Raw genomic sequence first — 15465 nt, 5'->3', positions numbered from 1 at the left:
ACTCAAAAAAAAAAAAACTGGGGAGTAGGCCCCTCTGGCCACGGGCTAGTTCCTCCACTTGTCTTCTGGCAATACTATTCCTTTGAAAGAAAACGGAAATGATTTTTTCGAGGTTACTACGACGTAATCGAGAAACAGGGAGTGGTTTTAAACTTTAAACTATAGTATGTATGACACGCATGTGTTCTGTAGTGTGAAAGTGATGTACGGTTGTGACAGAACATATATCACAAAGACAAATTCTGTAGAAAACAAAAACTTTGTCTTTTATGTAAGCAACTAAGGAAAGACGTCGAATATGCATAAATACAAAAGATGAATGAAAGAAAGATTTAAAAAAGCATTAAGAGAGCATTGTTGTGCGAGAACCAGAGGAAATTGCATAAAACGAACACTCCTTCCGAACTGTATTGTTGCATCTAGAGCCGTGACGAATTAGTCTCCATATATCTATTGCATCTTCTTCTTCTTAGCCGCTGTTATTTAACGCCCTTATTGTAAACAGACGGTGCTCCACTTAGCACCTGACCTCACACGTTCTAAGAATCCTTTCACTTCAAATGAACGTCAATCTTAAAGTTATACACTGTTCATAAATGGTCTAATTAAATCCTTTGCACCCCCCACCTCCCTGTTCTCTGCATACATAAAAGTACAAATAAGTTCCTGTTAAAAAATATATATGACCCCAATTTTTAGAAATACTCTAAAACCAACTTCTACATGGCAAACTACAATTCATTCTGTCCAAGAGCCCCTTTTTTTAATGGTAAATTTTAGATTAAAGTTCTTGCAACTTTCCCTGCCTAATAGATAGGAATAATATTGCCAAAGACAACAGTACTACCCTCGCAACCTCATAGCTGCAAGAACCCTGGTGAAGAACAGGAATAGCTGACTGTTGTTTCCTTTTAACAGGTTGACTGCCATGAGACACGAAATCTGGTCTCACATACATATCTTGTGTAGGCCACGAGACCTGTTTTCAGGTTTCACTACAACAACTGCTTCAGGCCTTGAGGTCTTTATCAATACCTCACCTCGTACTTGATAATATGGATTGAAATATTCGTTTGGCCTCAGAAAGTTGCAAAGTGATCGTAGTCCGTGGATTTTTTTATAGTATGTGTTTACACTATAGAAGTAAACAAAAATCACAGAAATAATGGTAATTTTAAAATTTCGCGGCGTGGCCCCAAGCTAAGGAAACCACTTTACCCTCGTGGCAGTCAACCTTTAATAGGAATGGCTGACTGTTGTATTCTTTTAAAAGCAATAGCTTAAGGTTGTTTACTTCTAATAGAAATAACTGGCTTTTTAAAAAAATAGAAATAGCTGACTGACTTCAATCCCAAGAACGTAAGATAGAAGCCAATCCAATTGATGGTGAATAATCCAGTGCAGTTGGCGAGCGCGAATTCCATTCAGGCTAGGAATCGAAAATTCTATTCAGGCTAACATTAGCGAATTCTATTCACTTTAGCGAGCGCGAATTCCGTTGAGGCCAGCAAGCGTGAATTCCATTGAGCCTAACAAGCGCGAATTCCGTTAAATCTAGAGATCATATTGAATCTAGCGAGGACGAATTCCGTTGAGGCCAGCAAGCGTGAATTCCATTAAGTCTATAGCGAGCGCGAATTCCGTTGAGTCTAGAAATAACGAATTCTATTGAGGCTACCGAGTATGAATTACATTGAAGTTATCAAGAGCAAATTTCACTGAGACTAGCGAGTGCAAATTTCATGAGGCTAGCGTGCAAGAATACCATTGAGGCTAACAAGTGTAAGTTTCATTCACTTTAATCAGCATGAATTCCGTTAAGTTAAACGAACGTGAATTCCGTTAAGAGGCCCCATCACGACGAAATTAAAATCCCGCTAATTTTACAATAATTATGTGATATCTTCAAAAAGATAAAAGATAATCGAAAAGTGGAACAAGACCTCCCTAGAGAATATTATTTTACGTGAGATACCGTTATCATGACTCACTTATCTGCTTTCGATTTCTAGCCATTTAGAAAATCGGCATTTAATTTCGCGTTTCTAAATGGCTGCAAACGGAAAGCTACTAGGTGACTCGTGATAACGACAACTCATGCAAAATAATATTGTCTAGGGTGCTCTTGTTCCACATTTCGATTACCTTTTTATCTATTTGAAGATATTACGTAATTACTGTAAAATCAGCGGTAATTTAATTTCGCCGTGATTAGGTCTCTTAAGTCTAAGGAGCATAATTGCATTGAGATCAACAAGCGCAAATTGCATTAAACCTAGAGAATGCGAATTGAATTGAGGCCAACGAACGGAAGTTGCATTCAAGTTAGGAAACGCAAACTCCAGTGTAGTTCATGCAAAATGGACACATGACTATGTAGGACTCAATATTTAGTAGGGCTCAAGTCCAAGACAATCAATTATGCTGCTAAAGTGAAAATTTTGTGGAAAATAACTGACACCGTCCCAATTTCAATTTTGTAAATTGTAATAATGCAATACATCGAAACAAGATTCAACAAGTCAAAATTGCACTCCATTATTAATTTAGTATCTTAGTTTGTACTCATTCCAACTGCTCAGTAAATCAATATATATATTTTAAAGGATTTTTGAAATTTTTGTGTGTGTCATAGATGATATAAGTATGTAATATAACTACGTACCTTGCAACAGCAGGAACATCGTATCCAGACCGAACGTTGTCAGGTCCAACGGGAACAGCTGCTGTGAGCAACAGACGCGGCTTCTTCACTTCCTGAGCTTCTGCTTCAAAAGCTTCACGAAGTTCTGGAAATTAATAATAATAATAATAATATACTTCTGTTTTATGAACAGCAAAATACATTACTTTAATGTATATACAGGGTTATTGAAGAGAAGAACCGGTTTTCGTCCTCGATTCCATTTTTCCCGAACAGCAAAATACATTACTTTAATGTATATACCGGGTTATTGGAGAGAAGAACCGGTTTTCGTCCTCGATTCCATTTTTCCCGAACAGCAAAATACATTACTTTAATGTATATACCGGGTTATTGGAGAGAAGAACCGGTTTTCGTCCTCGATTCCATTTTTCCCCGGAATGTCAAGGACATTATATATCTTATCCACATTACGCTATCGATTTTCGTCTTTCGATTTTTTACTGGAAAATCAAGGGCACTATATATTATAGCTATTCATATTATGCTACCAACACCTTTGACTTTTACTTCTGGGGGACCGTCAAGAATGACGTGTATCGTCGAAAACCCCGACAATCGACGAGCTACGTGGAAAAATCGTAGAGTTCTGTGCTGTAATTACGCCAGATACACTAACACAGCCATAGTTCGATATGCAGTTCCGCGCCATAGGCGTTATATAAAAGGTGTTTGTGGTGATAATGCTGTCACCTGATATGGACTAATAAACAGTGACATTTTTTTGGACCCCTTTGTATTTATGTACTAAATATGCCCAAAATATACGCTGTTAACTATCAAATCGTGTCTTGTAACAGTGACACAGACACTGTCCTAACAGTGGCACAAATACTGTTAGCAATTACGAGCATACATACTAATAATGCTTAATGCATGAAAAAATACACTAAAAAAGGGGGGAGAACGGGAAAAGAAATTGCATGGATGCAGTTCTTGATAGCTTTCTCTCCTTGCATTGAAATCTCCTGTTGATACAAAAAGAACTGAAGGAAAGAAGAGAGTGGAAACTGAAATACCACATGCCGTGCTTTCCTTAATTTTTTGTAAGAGAAAAACTACGGGAGATATTCTCACAGCGCAGCAGTGCATTTTTCTCGAGAAAGCTTACGAAAAGGATTTATACACTTCTTTTTTTTCTCAGTTGTTACTTTATAGTTGAAGAATTCTTCACATACTTTTTTCAACTTCTTTTTCTTTTTTTTTTTAGCAAACTGTCAAAAGATTAATTTAAAAGCAGAATGTTCGTCACTGTTAAGAGTATGCGTATCACGTGTTACCCTTAGAAGAAGATATATACGCTGGATTTACGTATAAGCTAAACAAACTATAGCTTACGGCCCCACTCGCTTGGGGGCCCAAAAGAATTTAAAAAAAACTAATTGTAATGTAATTTCCAAATAACAAAGAAAAGCAAACAACATAAAACGCACATACAACAATGGTGTTTTGTATTGTTATGCACTAGGCTTTTATGAAGCAAGTAATACGGGTCTATTTCTCAGCCCCACTTGTACTGAGGCCCCTGATATCAAGCCCCGCTTATAATGGAGACTCCTTTTCCCAGCCCTGCTTGTAATGGTCCCTTGTTTCAATTTAGATGTCCATTAGGACCATAAATTAGGATATAACATATATTCAAACCTAAAAAACGGCGACATTTTTTCTCTGAAAAAGAAAGCTTGACATATAAAGGGCCCCTTTAAATAGCTTATGGTCCCATCAAAGTTAAATCCATAACTGAATACATAATTCGATGTATTTTGTTACACATAATCCAAATCGCAAAACCCCAGGACGATTGACCACGTCAATTCCTTTATACGAGCGAAAATTTTTGGATGGGGAAGATACAGTACATAATACAGCTAAGCTAAAAAACGAAAGTTCTGTTCAGCGGATCTCATGCTACAGATTCGATGTATTTTGTTACACAGAATCCAAATTTCGAAACCCCAGAGTATGGATTCAATGTATTTTGTTACACAGAATCCAAATTTCGAAACTCCGAGGTTGGATTCGATGTATTTTGTTACACAGAATCCAAATTTCGAAACCCCAGGGTATGGATTCGATGTATTTTGTTACACAGAATCCAAATTTCGAAACTCCGAGGTTGGATTCGATGTATTTTGTTACACAGAATCCAAATTTCGAAACCCCAGGGTATGGATTCGATGTATTTTGTTACACAGAATCCAAATTTCGAAACCCCAGGGTATGGATTCGATGTATTTTGTTACACAGAATCCAAATTTCGAAACCCCATGGTATGGATTCGATGTATTTTGTTACACAGAATCCAAATTTAGAAACCCCAGGGTATGGATTCGATGTATTTTGTTACACAGAACCCAAATTTTGAAACCCCAAGGTTGGATTTGATATATTTTGTTACACAGAATCCAAATTTCGAAACCCCAGGGTATGGATTCGATGTATTTTGTTACACAGAATCCAAATTTCGAAACTCCGAGGTTGGATTCGATGTATTTTGTTACACAGAATCCAAATTTCGAAACCCCAGGGTGTGGATTCGATGTATTTTGTTACACAGAATCCAAATTTTGAAACCTTAGGACGATTGACCGTGTCAGTTTTGTTTTATAGGCGAAAAACGTGTGTCCTCCCTATCCAAAGTCGTTCAAATTTTCCGTGACAAGATCAATCGTCCTGGGGTTCCGAAATTTGGATTCTGTGTAACAAAATACATCGAATCCACACCTTGGGGTACGGTGCACAAAATTTTTATTTGTGTTTGTTTGGCTGTGAAATTAATACAACTTTATCACTGCAAACAGTATTAAACACATCAAGCTACATTCTCTATCAATTTTTGATCATATTAGTTATTAGTCCTCCCGCACTGGTCTAGTGGATAGCGCATGCATCTTGTGCACGAGGTCCCGGGTTTGATTCCTGGATGGAGAGAATTGGAAACTAGATTTCACTTTTAACTGTAGATTCATGTCTCATGTAACTTTGATACTGAACATGCATGCTAAGTTTCAATAAAGAACAACATATTGCTATTTATAACAAAAAGAACTTGCTACCCTACACTTACCAATCAAATCTCAATTATACTCTTTATTTTACTTAGCAAGGTACGGAAGATTTTATTTCTTGTTTTACTTTTCTTTAACTGATGGTCCAGCATTTAATTTATTACTTTTCACTTCCGTAGCAAATTGTCCCAGAATTAATTTATTGCTTTTTCACTTCCGTAGCAAATTGTCTCAGAATTAATTTATTACTTTTTCACTTCTGTAGCAAATTATCCCAGATTTATTTTTATACTTTCCCACTTCTGTAGCAAATTGCCCCAGACTTAATTTGTTACTTTTTCACTTCCATTGGAAATTGACCCAGACTTAATTTATTACTTTTATTAAAGACTTTTAAAATTTATTGTATTCTTACCTTTCAAGAGGAGTACGTAATTCTTTTTGTCATCTGATCCCTTTGGATATTCCCAATCGACGTCCAATCCATCAAAGTTTCTCTCTCGAAGGAACGGAATGGCGCTGTAGATGAACGTCTGGCGAGAATATCGAGTGGCAGACATCTCTTTGAATTTCTGGGTTCCGAAAGACCATCCACCTAGTTTTTAAGAAACAAAAGAACATAAAAACATTATCTAAAGAAACTGTCGGAACTGTTTCAACTACTATTTCAATATTTCAAACATGTCGACTTGCTTTCGTTTTGGAAATTAATGCATTGTATCAATTGCACTATCCACTTAAATGTGTTCACTCACCTCTAACCATTTTTACTTTCAAGCGACTTCAATGGACTTACACGTTTCATGTTCCCTATATATCAAAAAAGCTATTTCTAAATATTTGTCTGTCTGTTTTTTCGTCCCAAAGTATGTACACTTGCCGAGAGTCATACCGTTAAATGCATCCGCACCAAACTTTGAACTCAAATTTTTGTTGTTGTTGTTGTTTGTTTGTTTGTTGTTATTTTTAAATAAGATTCTCTACTTGTTATGAATTTTCTATGTACTCCCCAAAATAAGGAGAGGTTACTGAAGAGTTAAAATAAAAAGAAAAGTTTTCTTGAAAACGGCTCTAACGATTTTACTTATACAGGGTAGCCAATAAAACCGCCCATTTTTTGATCGGCTGTAGTACTGTCGGGTGCACTGAAATTGCGCAAACTTTCACTCCCTTATCTGTTGACACAGATACACCCTTAATGAGCAGGTAATAAAATTGGAAAATGTGCAAAAAAAGTTGTTCAACGTTGCCATCATTACTATAAGCATTTCGACTAATAAAAACAGTCACAAAAATGCAAGTCGTTTTAAGGAGAAAAAAATACAAAGTAATGCATGGCAATAGCATTTTCAGTTATAGCTATTATATTATAAAGGGTGTGTGGGGGAGGAAAAACGAAAGGAAACTCCGCCTACACACAAGCCGTCGGAAGAACAAAAGTGGGGAATTTAGCTCAGTTCACAGGCACTGGATTCGGACGACTGTCCTTTGAAGTAAAAGATCTTTGGGATATTAGAGTTAATAACGAAGAAATTCTATGAAAGAAGAGAGACAGGATTAGGGTTAGGATTATCGGTTAGGGTAGGTGTACCTTCATGACGTCCGGGCGTGCGTTGGTCCCTCTCTGGTCTCCTGGTATCTTGCTATGGATCTGGTCCTGGACTACTGGCGGGATATCGCGGGCATCCGCCAGTTCGTAGGAGAAGTCCGAAATTAGCTTCCACTCCGAACCGTTACTCTCGGCTTCAAATCTATATCGCTACTCCCCGAGACGGAAGTAACCGGGGCTATTTAAGGAGGGCACCCAGGCTCGGCGACTATTCTCGTTGATATCGAAAGCGAGTCCCAGACGTCATAGGAGGTGTGGTTTTAGGTGTTGGGAGGAGTCAGCAAGGTGTCTCTCGTAACTTTATTACAATAAATACATAACATTCAAAAATTGCTGATGTAGCAAAACAGAAACCAGTTGGCTGATGACAGTTCAGGACGCAAGCACTCTACACAGAAACTCCACAAAACACAAATAAAATTAATAGAAACCTGTCACCAACATCATTGTCTGCATAACTCAATGCATTATTAATAACAGTCTTTGTGAATCGAAGCAAAGACACATTGATTCCTTTACAATATGTGTGCACGGGCATCGTTACAGAGAGGGGGACGTAGATAATGTCCCAGTTAATAACTTTTTGTATTGTCTAACTGTACGATTGCCTGTAAGATTAAACCTGTAAGAAAATAGTTGTTGGTGGATATGAAAAGGTAGGGAGACTCATGACGTCACACCGTCTCCCGTGCCTATCTTTGCATATTGTAATTTTTTAGGAAATGCAGGGACGCCATAGATATTTTTCTGGAAGTGGGGGAACAGTGTCTCCCCGTGTTCCTACCCATTTTTAACCCTGATTAAAAGCAAATAATTATTGGAAAACTGTAAAGAAAACGAACTTATGTAAAACAAACAAACAAAAAAATATATTTCTAGAAATTTCCTTTAAATATCGTGGACAGGGGTTCGACCAGAGATAGGGATTTGTTTACCTTTTCCAGTTTTGACGAATTACAAACAAGCATTTGTTTACGTATTTTAGGTGTGTCTACCACGTATCTTAGTAACTGTCCTTTTATCTTTCTATAAATGATCCTTATATTTGCATTTGCATATTAGTTACTGTTCTTAGGTGGTGTGAGAAAGATCTGTTATATATTATTATCGTATAAATTGTCACAAGAATGAGTGATCAGTGTGCTACTTGCGGATATAATAAAATAATAATATAACACGCCAATGAGGAATAAGAGACAACAAATGGACCAGAAGCTTTTCATAAACACTACAATAGTCAACTTTACTTCCTTACTCCTGATGTTCATACGGTGATTTCTGTTTTGCTAAGCGATCCAAACGGAAATGAGTTCGTCATGAGGAAGTGTGCAGAATTTAGGAATTCACAGATAAACCATGAGAAGGCATGTATGGCATTTTTAAAAGATGTAGGATTTAAGTTCCATGAATTCAAGCTGTAAACGTATGCAATACAAGTATATCTCACAAAGGAATAGCGTTTATACATTTTATTTCGGTGCAAAATTTCACACAAGTTCCTGAATCCTGTTGTTGGCAACGTCGAGGTGTAAATTTTGCGCAATTTCAGTAAAAATTTACCCATTCTGCTCTCCGTTATGAAGATATAGATTACAAGAATAATCAACGATCTAATCCTTAGAAAAATTTGCGCAATATCGTTGCACCGGTGCTGTCAAAGGAGGGGTGAGCGGAGTGGGGATCGTCGCTTCTGCCCACCACTCTCCTGCCGTTTTCAGTGCTCAATATGGTTTCGTCAGGAGCTCAAAACGGCATAGGCAGTCGAAATGTTTTTCAAAAGCAACAGTTTTATGATTAGGGAGGAAAGATCTTTTCGCTTCCATCTAATGAAAAATGTTCTTGACCGTTAGACTGGAACGACAATTTTCGAACAACGGGTTCAGCGTTGAAAAAATAATCTGGTCGACCTAAAAGTATACGTACTCCTGAGCATGGGCGCGCCCGAAGGTGGGGGCAGGGTCGGGCCCGGGATCCCCTCTGGCTCACGGAAATATATACCTAATATAGCAAACCACGTACATTAAATACCAGAGGTAATATAGCAATCATGCAGACGAGCCCCCTTCTAGAAAATTTTTCTTCGGGCGCCCCTGCTCCTGAGAGTATTGACACAGTCTGTTTTGCAGTCTCCAAAACGTTCTGCAATGAAGCACGCTGCAGTTGTTGGGCATCCGAGGGAGAGTGTAAGAGGAATTTTACAAGAAGACTTGCAGTAATTATAAAATGTTTTCAATACTATTTTAAATTTTTTGCACAAATTTAATTTTGCACTCTGTGCAATAATTTAATTTTATTAGCCTTGAAAATGTGGGAAGCTTTACTGGGTTACCCAGTAGTCCATATACCATGATTTCATTAACCCTATACTGCGGTATTAGTTATTTTTCTGGGAAAAATCTATGAAAGATATTGTTTATTCTCGTAGTGAGTTCTTTTCGCAAAGTCTCTCAAAAACGAATTTGACTATTTTGTTCATATTTCCTAAATAAATATTTCATTAATAACCTAAAATTATGCGTAACTGACTTGTCCTGAAAACATGTACGAGTAATAATTTATTTTTGAGGGAGGGAGGTTCGAATAATTTTAAAAATACATTTTGCAAAATATTTTGTTCAAATAATAAGAAACAGTGACAAAGTTACTTTGTGTAATTTTCAAATACTTACCAAAAAAATGCTTTAGCAAAGTAGTGTTATAAAGATGTTAGAATTCACGTCTCAAGATACCCCTACCCCTCAGTCCTCCTCCTTCTACACCCTATTACTCGTCTTCGTTATAGTTTCTAATCATATTATTGACTGTCATGCATGTCTTAAAAGCCTGACATACTAAAAATAATAGAAAATTTATCATTTTTCTTTTGCTTGTATTTCATAAATGAAAGGAGATAATGAAATGCAACTTACCACAATCATATATAATATTATTCTACAACAGAACCAGAAGCAGAACTTGATGAACCTGAAGAATTTTCAGTGTTGCCATTCATAGAAATTACAGTGTTGCCAGAATAATAATTCCCAAAAAAATCTAAGTTAAGGCAGGACTAGAGGGACGATCTCAACTGCATTTGGTTACGTATCATGTTGTTTTGGTTTCTTGTGAACTACTTTTTAAATAACATTATCATTTAATTTTAATAACTGAACGTTAAAACTATTTTGTTTATTACAAACTAAATATAACTATTATTTAAAAAAGTAGTTCACAGTATTCCAAGACAATATGATACGTAATCAAATGCAGTTGAGTTCGTTTCTCTAGTCACTGCCTTAACTTAGATTTTTGGGGAATTATTATTCTGACAATACTGTAATTTCTATGGATTGCAACCTGAAAATTCTTCAGGCTCACATATTCTGTTGTAGACTAACATTACATTATCTATGATTGTGCTAAGTTCCATATCATTATCTCCTTTCACTTATGAAAAACATGCAAAAGAAAAGTGGTAAATTTTGTATTATTTTTAGTTTTCCCGGGACGTAAAACTCAAAGATTTCATTTCATTTTTCCAGGCTTTTAACAGTGTAAGAGTGTTGGTAATCCTAACGTTTAAAAGTACTGTACGTCGTTTTACATTACAAAATGTCGGACTTATTAGCATTACGATCATCACGTTCAAGAATGATTAAATGAAGAAAAGAGTTAAACTACATTCACATTTTCATTCAGAGCAGATAGAACTGTTACCATTATATGTATTTTGTCTTCCAAATTTTGTCAATAAGCATTTTGTAAATACTTACAGCTAACATAGAAAGAAAGTAAAGAAGGCAAAACTTTATATTTACAAAATTTATGTGATAAGATCGACTCATTTCGTTACTCTTTCTTATTCTTCTAGAAGTTATCCATAGTAATTGTGATATCTGAAGAATTTAGATGCTATTAATGGAATAACAGTTTGTATATGAATATACTTTTATACGAATTGGTTATTTTTATAGACATTAAATGTACAATAAAATATAAGAGGGTGCATTCTCAACACTAAGGTACAGCCATTATCTGTACTAAGGGAATCAAGCAATGTAAACTATGAAGAAGAAATAATGTATTATGAGGAATTATATCGGGACTTGAACCTTAGATCTTAAAGTTACTGCGTTTGACTGTACTCAAGAGATCCAACTTACGATATACGACGTACGACGTGACACACGTACTGTAGCGTCATATCAAAGTCAGATTTAGAGTAAAAACTCAAAGCATCGCTCATCTTAGGGTACTATCATGTTATATTCTGGTTAATTCACTTGATATATACTTCATTATGTTATGCTATGCTCAATTCACTCCCTATGTAGTTCATCATGTCAGCCTGTGCTCAATTCACTCCAAATACACTTCATTGTGTCATGCTATGCTTAATTCATTCCAAATATATTAATTATATACTGTGTATAATTATAAAGAAGTTGTCGATACAACGAGAAAGAAAAGCTTTTTTTTTTTCTAGTGCTGGAAAGATCATATGTAAAGATGAATTTCGAAATTCAAGCAAAAGTTACATTAAGTATGATGTTAATTACCAGAAGTTGAAGTTTTGACAATTGGTATTTTAATTTAATCATATTCACAGTTAATTTGTCTCCATGACAAAGTCTGTATCCAGTATTATTTGATAAATTAATCACTGGGCTCATTAGAAAGCACGGAATATAGAAATTCCAGCTAATTTAGATTTTTTAAAAAAAATAGACGTAATAATGAAAATTCTTTCATATAAAAAAAATGTCCAGAAAGTGAGCTCAGGTTTGAACTGAGACACATAACATAATCGTATTCAAGAGCCAGTAAAAAAGAAATTTCTTTCTGAGTCCCTCTAACCCGAACTTCTGAGATCACCATGCTTCCAGAGACGGTGTACTTGTAACAGAGTCCTTTTCTCACAACTTTTAAGTTGAAAATATATTTTTCATTATTAGTGTATGATAAATATTGTTATTTATGGAATTCAATCTTACAGTTAGAATTCATTATTATGTATGGAATTCAATCTTCCAGTCTGGACTCATTGTTATTTATGGAATTCAATCTTCCAGTCTGGACTCATTGTTATTTATGGAATTCAATCTTCCAGTCTGGACTCATTGTTATTTATGGAATTCAATCTTCCAGTCTGGACTCATTGTTATTTATGGAATTCAATCTTCCAGTCTGGACTCATTGTTATTTATGGAATTCGATCTTTTAGTCTGGACTCATTGTTATTTATGGAATTCAATTTTCCAGTCTGGACTCATTGTTATTTACGGAATTCATAGTTAGGACTCATTGTTATTTATGAAATTCAATCTTACAGTTAGGAATCATTATTATTTACGGAACTCAATCTTATGATTAGGACTCATTGTTATTTACGGAACTCAATCTTACAGTTAGGACTCATTGTTATTTACGGAATTCATACAGTTAGGACTCATTGTTATTTATAGAATTCAATCTTACAGTTAGGACTTCTTGTTATTTACGGAACTCAATCTTATAGTTAGGACTCATTGTTATTTACGGAACTCAATCTTATAGTTAGGATTCATTGTTATTTACTGAATTCATACAGTTAGGATTCATTGTTATTTATGGAATTCAATCTTAGTTAGGACTTATTGTTATTTACGGAACCCAATCTTATAGTTAGGACTCATTGTTATTTACGGAATTCATACAGTTAGGACTCATTGTTATTTATAGAATTCAATCTTACAGTTAGGACTTCTTGTTATTTACGGAACTCAATCTTATAGTTAGGACTCATTGTTATTTACGGAACTCAATCTTATAGTTAGGATTCATTGTTATTTACTGAATTCATACAGTTAGGATTCATTGTTATTTATGGAATTCAATCTTAGTTAGGACTTATTGTTATTTACGGAACCCAATCTTATAGTTAGGACTCATTGTTATTTACGGAATTCATACAGTTAGGACTCATTGTTATTCATGGAATTCAATCTTATAGTTAGGACTTCTTGTTATTTACGGAACTCAATCTTACAGTTAGGACTCATTGTTATTTACGGAATTCATACAGTTAGGACTCATTGTTATTTATAGAATTCAATCTTACAGTTAGGACTTCTTGTTATTTACGGAACTCAATCTTATAGTTAGGATTCATTGTTATTTACTGAATTCATACAGTTAGGATTCATTGTTATTTATGGAATTCAATCTTAGTTAGGACTTATTGTTATTTACGGAACCCAATCTTATAGTTAGGACTCATTGTTATTTACGGAATTCATACAGTTAGGACTCATTGTTATTCATGGAATTCAATCTTATAGTTAGGACTTATTGTTATTTATGGGAACTGAATCTCCTCAAAGCCATAATCTTTCACTGTAATCTTGGCAACACGATCCGTGTAGACTGGAGCATTGTCATGCAGTAGGTGAGCTCAACGCACAGGATCTTATTCTAATGACTGTCTCCAACGAACTGACGTAACTAGACAGTTGAAACTGATACAATATTTCTTCCATAGATAGCGCTAAATGTCATGAACGATTTATTTATTATCAGTGACACGAGATTCCAGTGTCAGATAGGAAATTTTGAAAATATCCTCGTACACTGGCAATTGAAAATGACAGACATAAACACATTTCGGGCACCAAGAGCTTTAATTATGCTACTACAAATAAAATAAAATGTATTTACTCACCGATAGCTAAAAGAATTTTTAGCTTGGGATTGGCCTTCTTGTGGTTCATGATTCTTTCGTAGAGACCAATCTTTCCATCTTTGGTTTCGTCGTTGGACTCGAACGAAGAGAGTTTGCCCTTCTTGAGCCATCCGAAAGCGTAAATGATATGAGTGCAAAGACCAGGGTCGATGTCTTCAGGTAAAAATTTGCCTACTTTGGGCCTATATTGCGACCAGTTGGTGTAGTAACAAACCAACTTTTTATCTCCGCTTCCTGAAGAACTAGTTGACACTTTGGTTCTTGATGACGATGATGTAGATGGCGTTGGTGTTAGCCTGTTCCTCACTCGGAACCTGTTTACGCTGGCAGACGTCTCCTGATCTCGATTTCTCGAGGACGAAGATGGCCGCCTCAGTCTTGCGCGCCTGCTGCCACCTGTGAAGAGAAGATAAAAATATAATTATCTGCAAGTACCTTAATGAATTACAAAATACAAAATAAATAGATTTTTAACATTTTATTTATAGTATTGTATAGTATTGATTCGGACAATATTATTTTTTTCGGAATTTAATGTTTATTCGTACTAACAGGCAATCGAATTGACAAGCTTACAGTTTCAAGTAGAATATAGAATGTTCTAACCTCTACATATAGAGCATATTTCATCGTATATTATTTTAGTATAAACTATAGTATGTATAAACTTGTAACATATATTCTGTATTATATTGTATATATTTTAGTTGAATAAGAGTTTTTAGCGCCCCTTTCAGCACCAGGGAAACGTCGATCTACAAGTTTGAGGTGCATTTCGAACCATCGTAATGCGCTGAAGTTTCAATGCACTTCTACCGACAATTATCTCATACACCAAAGAAGTTCTCTACCTATTAGACCAGCGTGAAGAATATGAGATGAAAATAAATGTTACAAAGACAAAAGCCATGGTGATTGGAATGAAGCGGTCGGTGTCAAATATAGTAGTAAAAGGGAACAAAAAAGAACAGGTGACTAGTGTTTGATAATGATATCATTTTAGCAATGATATGAAGCGGGAATGTGAAATAAAAGCAAGGATAGGAATGGCGAAAGAAACCTTTAAGAGGAGGAAAAGTCTATTTTGTGGGACCGTGAATAAAGCGCTGCGAAAAAGACTCATAAAATGCTTCGTGTGGAGTATTGTACTGTATGGGTCAGAAACATGGACATCATGCAGAAACGATGAAAAACAATTGGAAGCTTTCGAAATGTGGGTGTGGAGAAGAATGGAGAGAATTAGCTGGGTCGAGCGGAAAACAAATGAAAGAGTGTTAGGAATGGTGGGGGAGAAAATAACAATTTTAGATATTAAGAAGAGGAAGAGAACCTGGTTGGGACATTGGCTAAGAAGGAACTGTATTATGAGGGACGTGCTAGATGGTATGGTGGCAGGAAAGAGAGGGAGGGGGCGAAGGAAACCACAATTAATTGACGATATCAA

General features: G+C 35.7%; 1 protein-coding gene across 1 annotated transcript in view; it reads right to left on the bottom strand.

The window, feature by feature from the left end:
- Positions 1–15465, bottom strand: part of Cht7 (chitinase 7) — a 301019-nt gene that overhangs the window by 51545 nt on the left and 234009 nt on the right. Inside the window, exons 3-5 of the mRNA XM_081732086.1 lie at positions 14001–14417; positions 6128–6307; positions 2666–2789 (exon numbers count right to left, since the gene is read on the bottom strand). Coding sequence (XP_081588212.1) covers positions 2666–2789; positions 6128–6307; positions 14001–14417 — 721 coding nt within the window. The remainder of the gene's footprint in view (positions 1–2665; positions 2790–6127; positions 6308–14000; positions 14418–15465) is intronic.

Source organism: Thermobia domestica, chromosome 11, assembly GCF_964235325.1.
Source record: "Thermobia domestica chromosome 11, izTheDome1.hap1.1, whole genome shotgun sequence".
Classification (NCBI taxonomy): domain Eukaryota; kingdom Metazoa; phylum Arthropoda; class Insecta; order Zygentoma; family Lepismatidae; genus Thermobia; species Thermobia domestica.
Note: the sequence above shows the minus strand (reverse complement) of the source record. Positions and strands in the feature narration are given on the sequence as shown.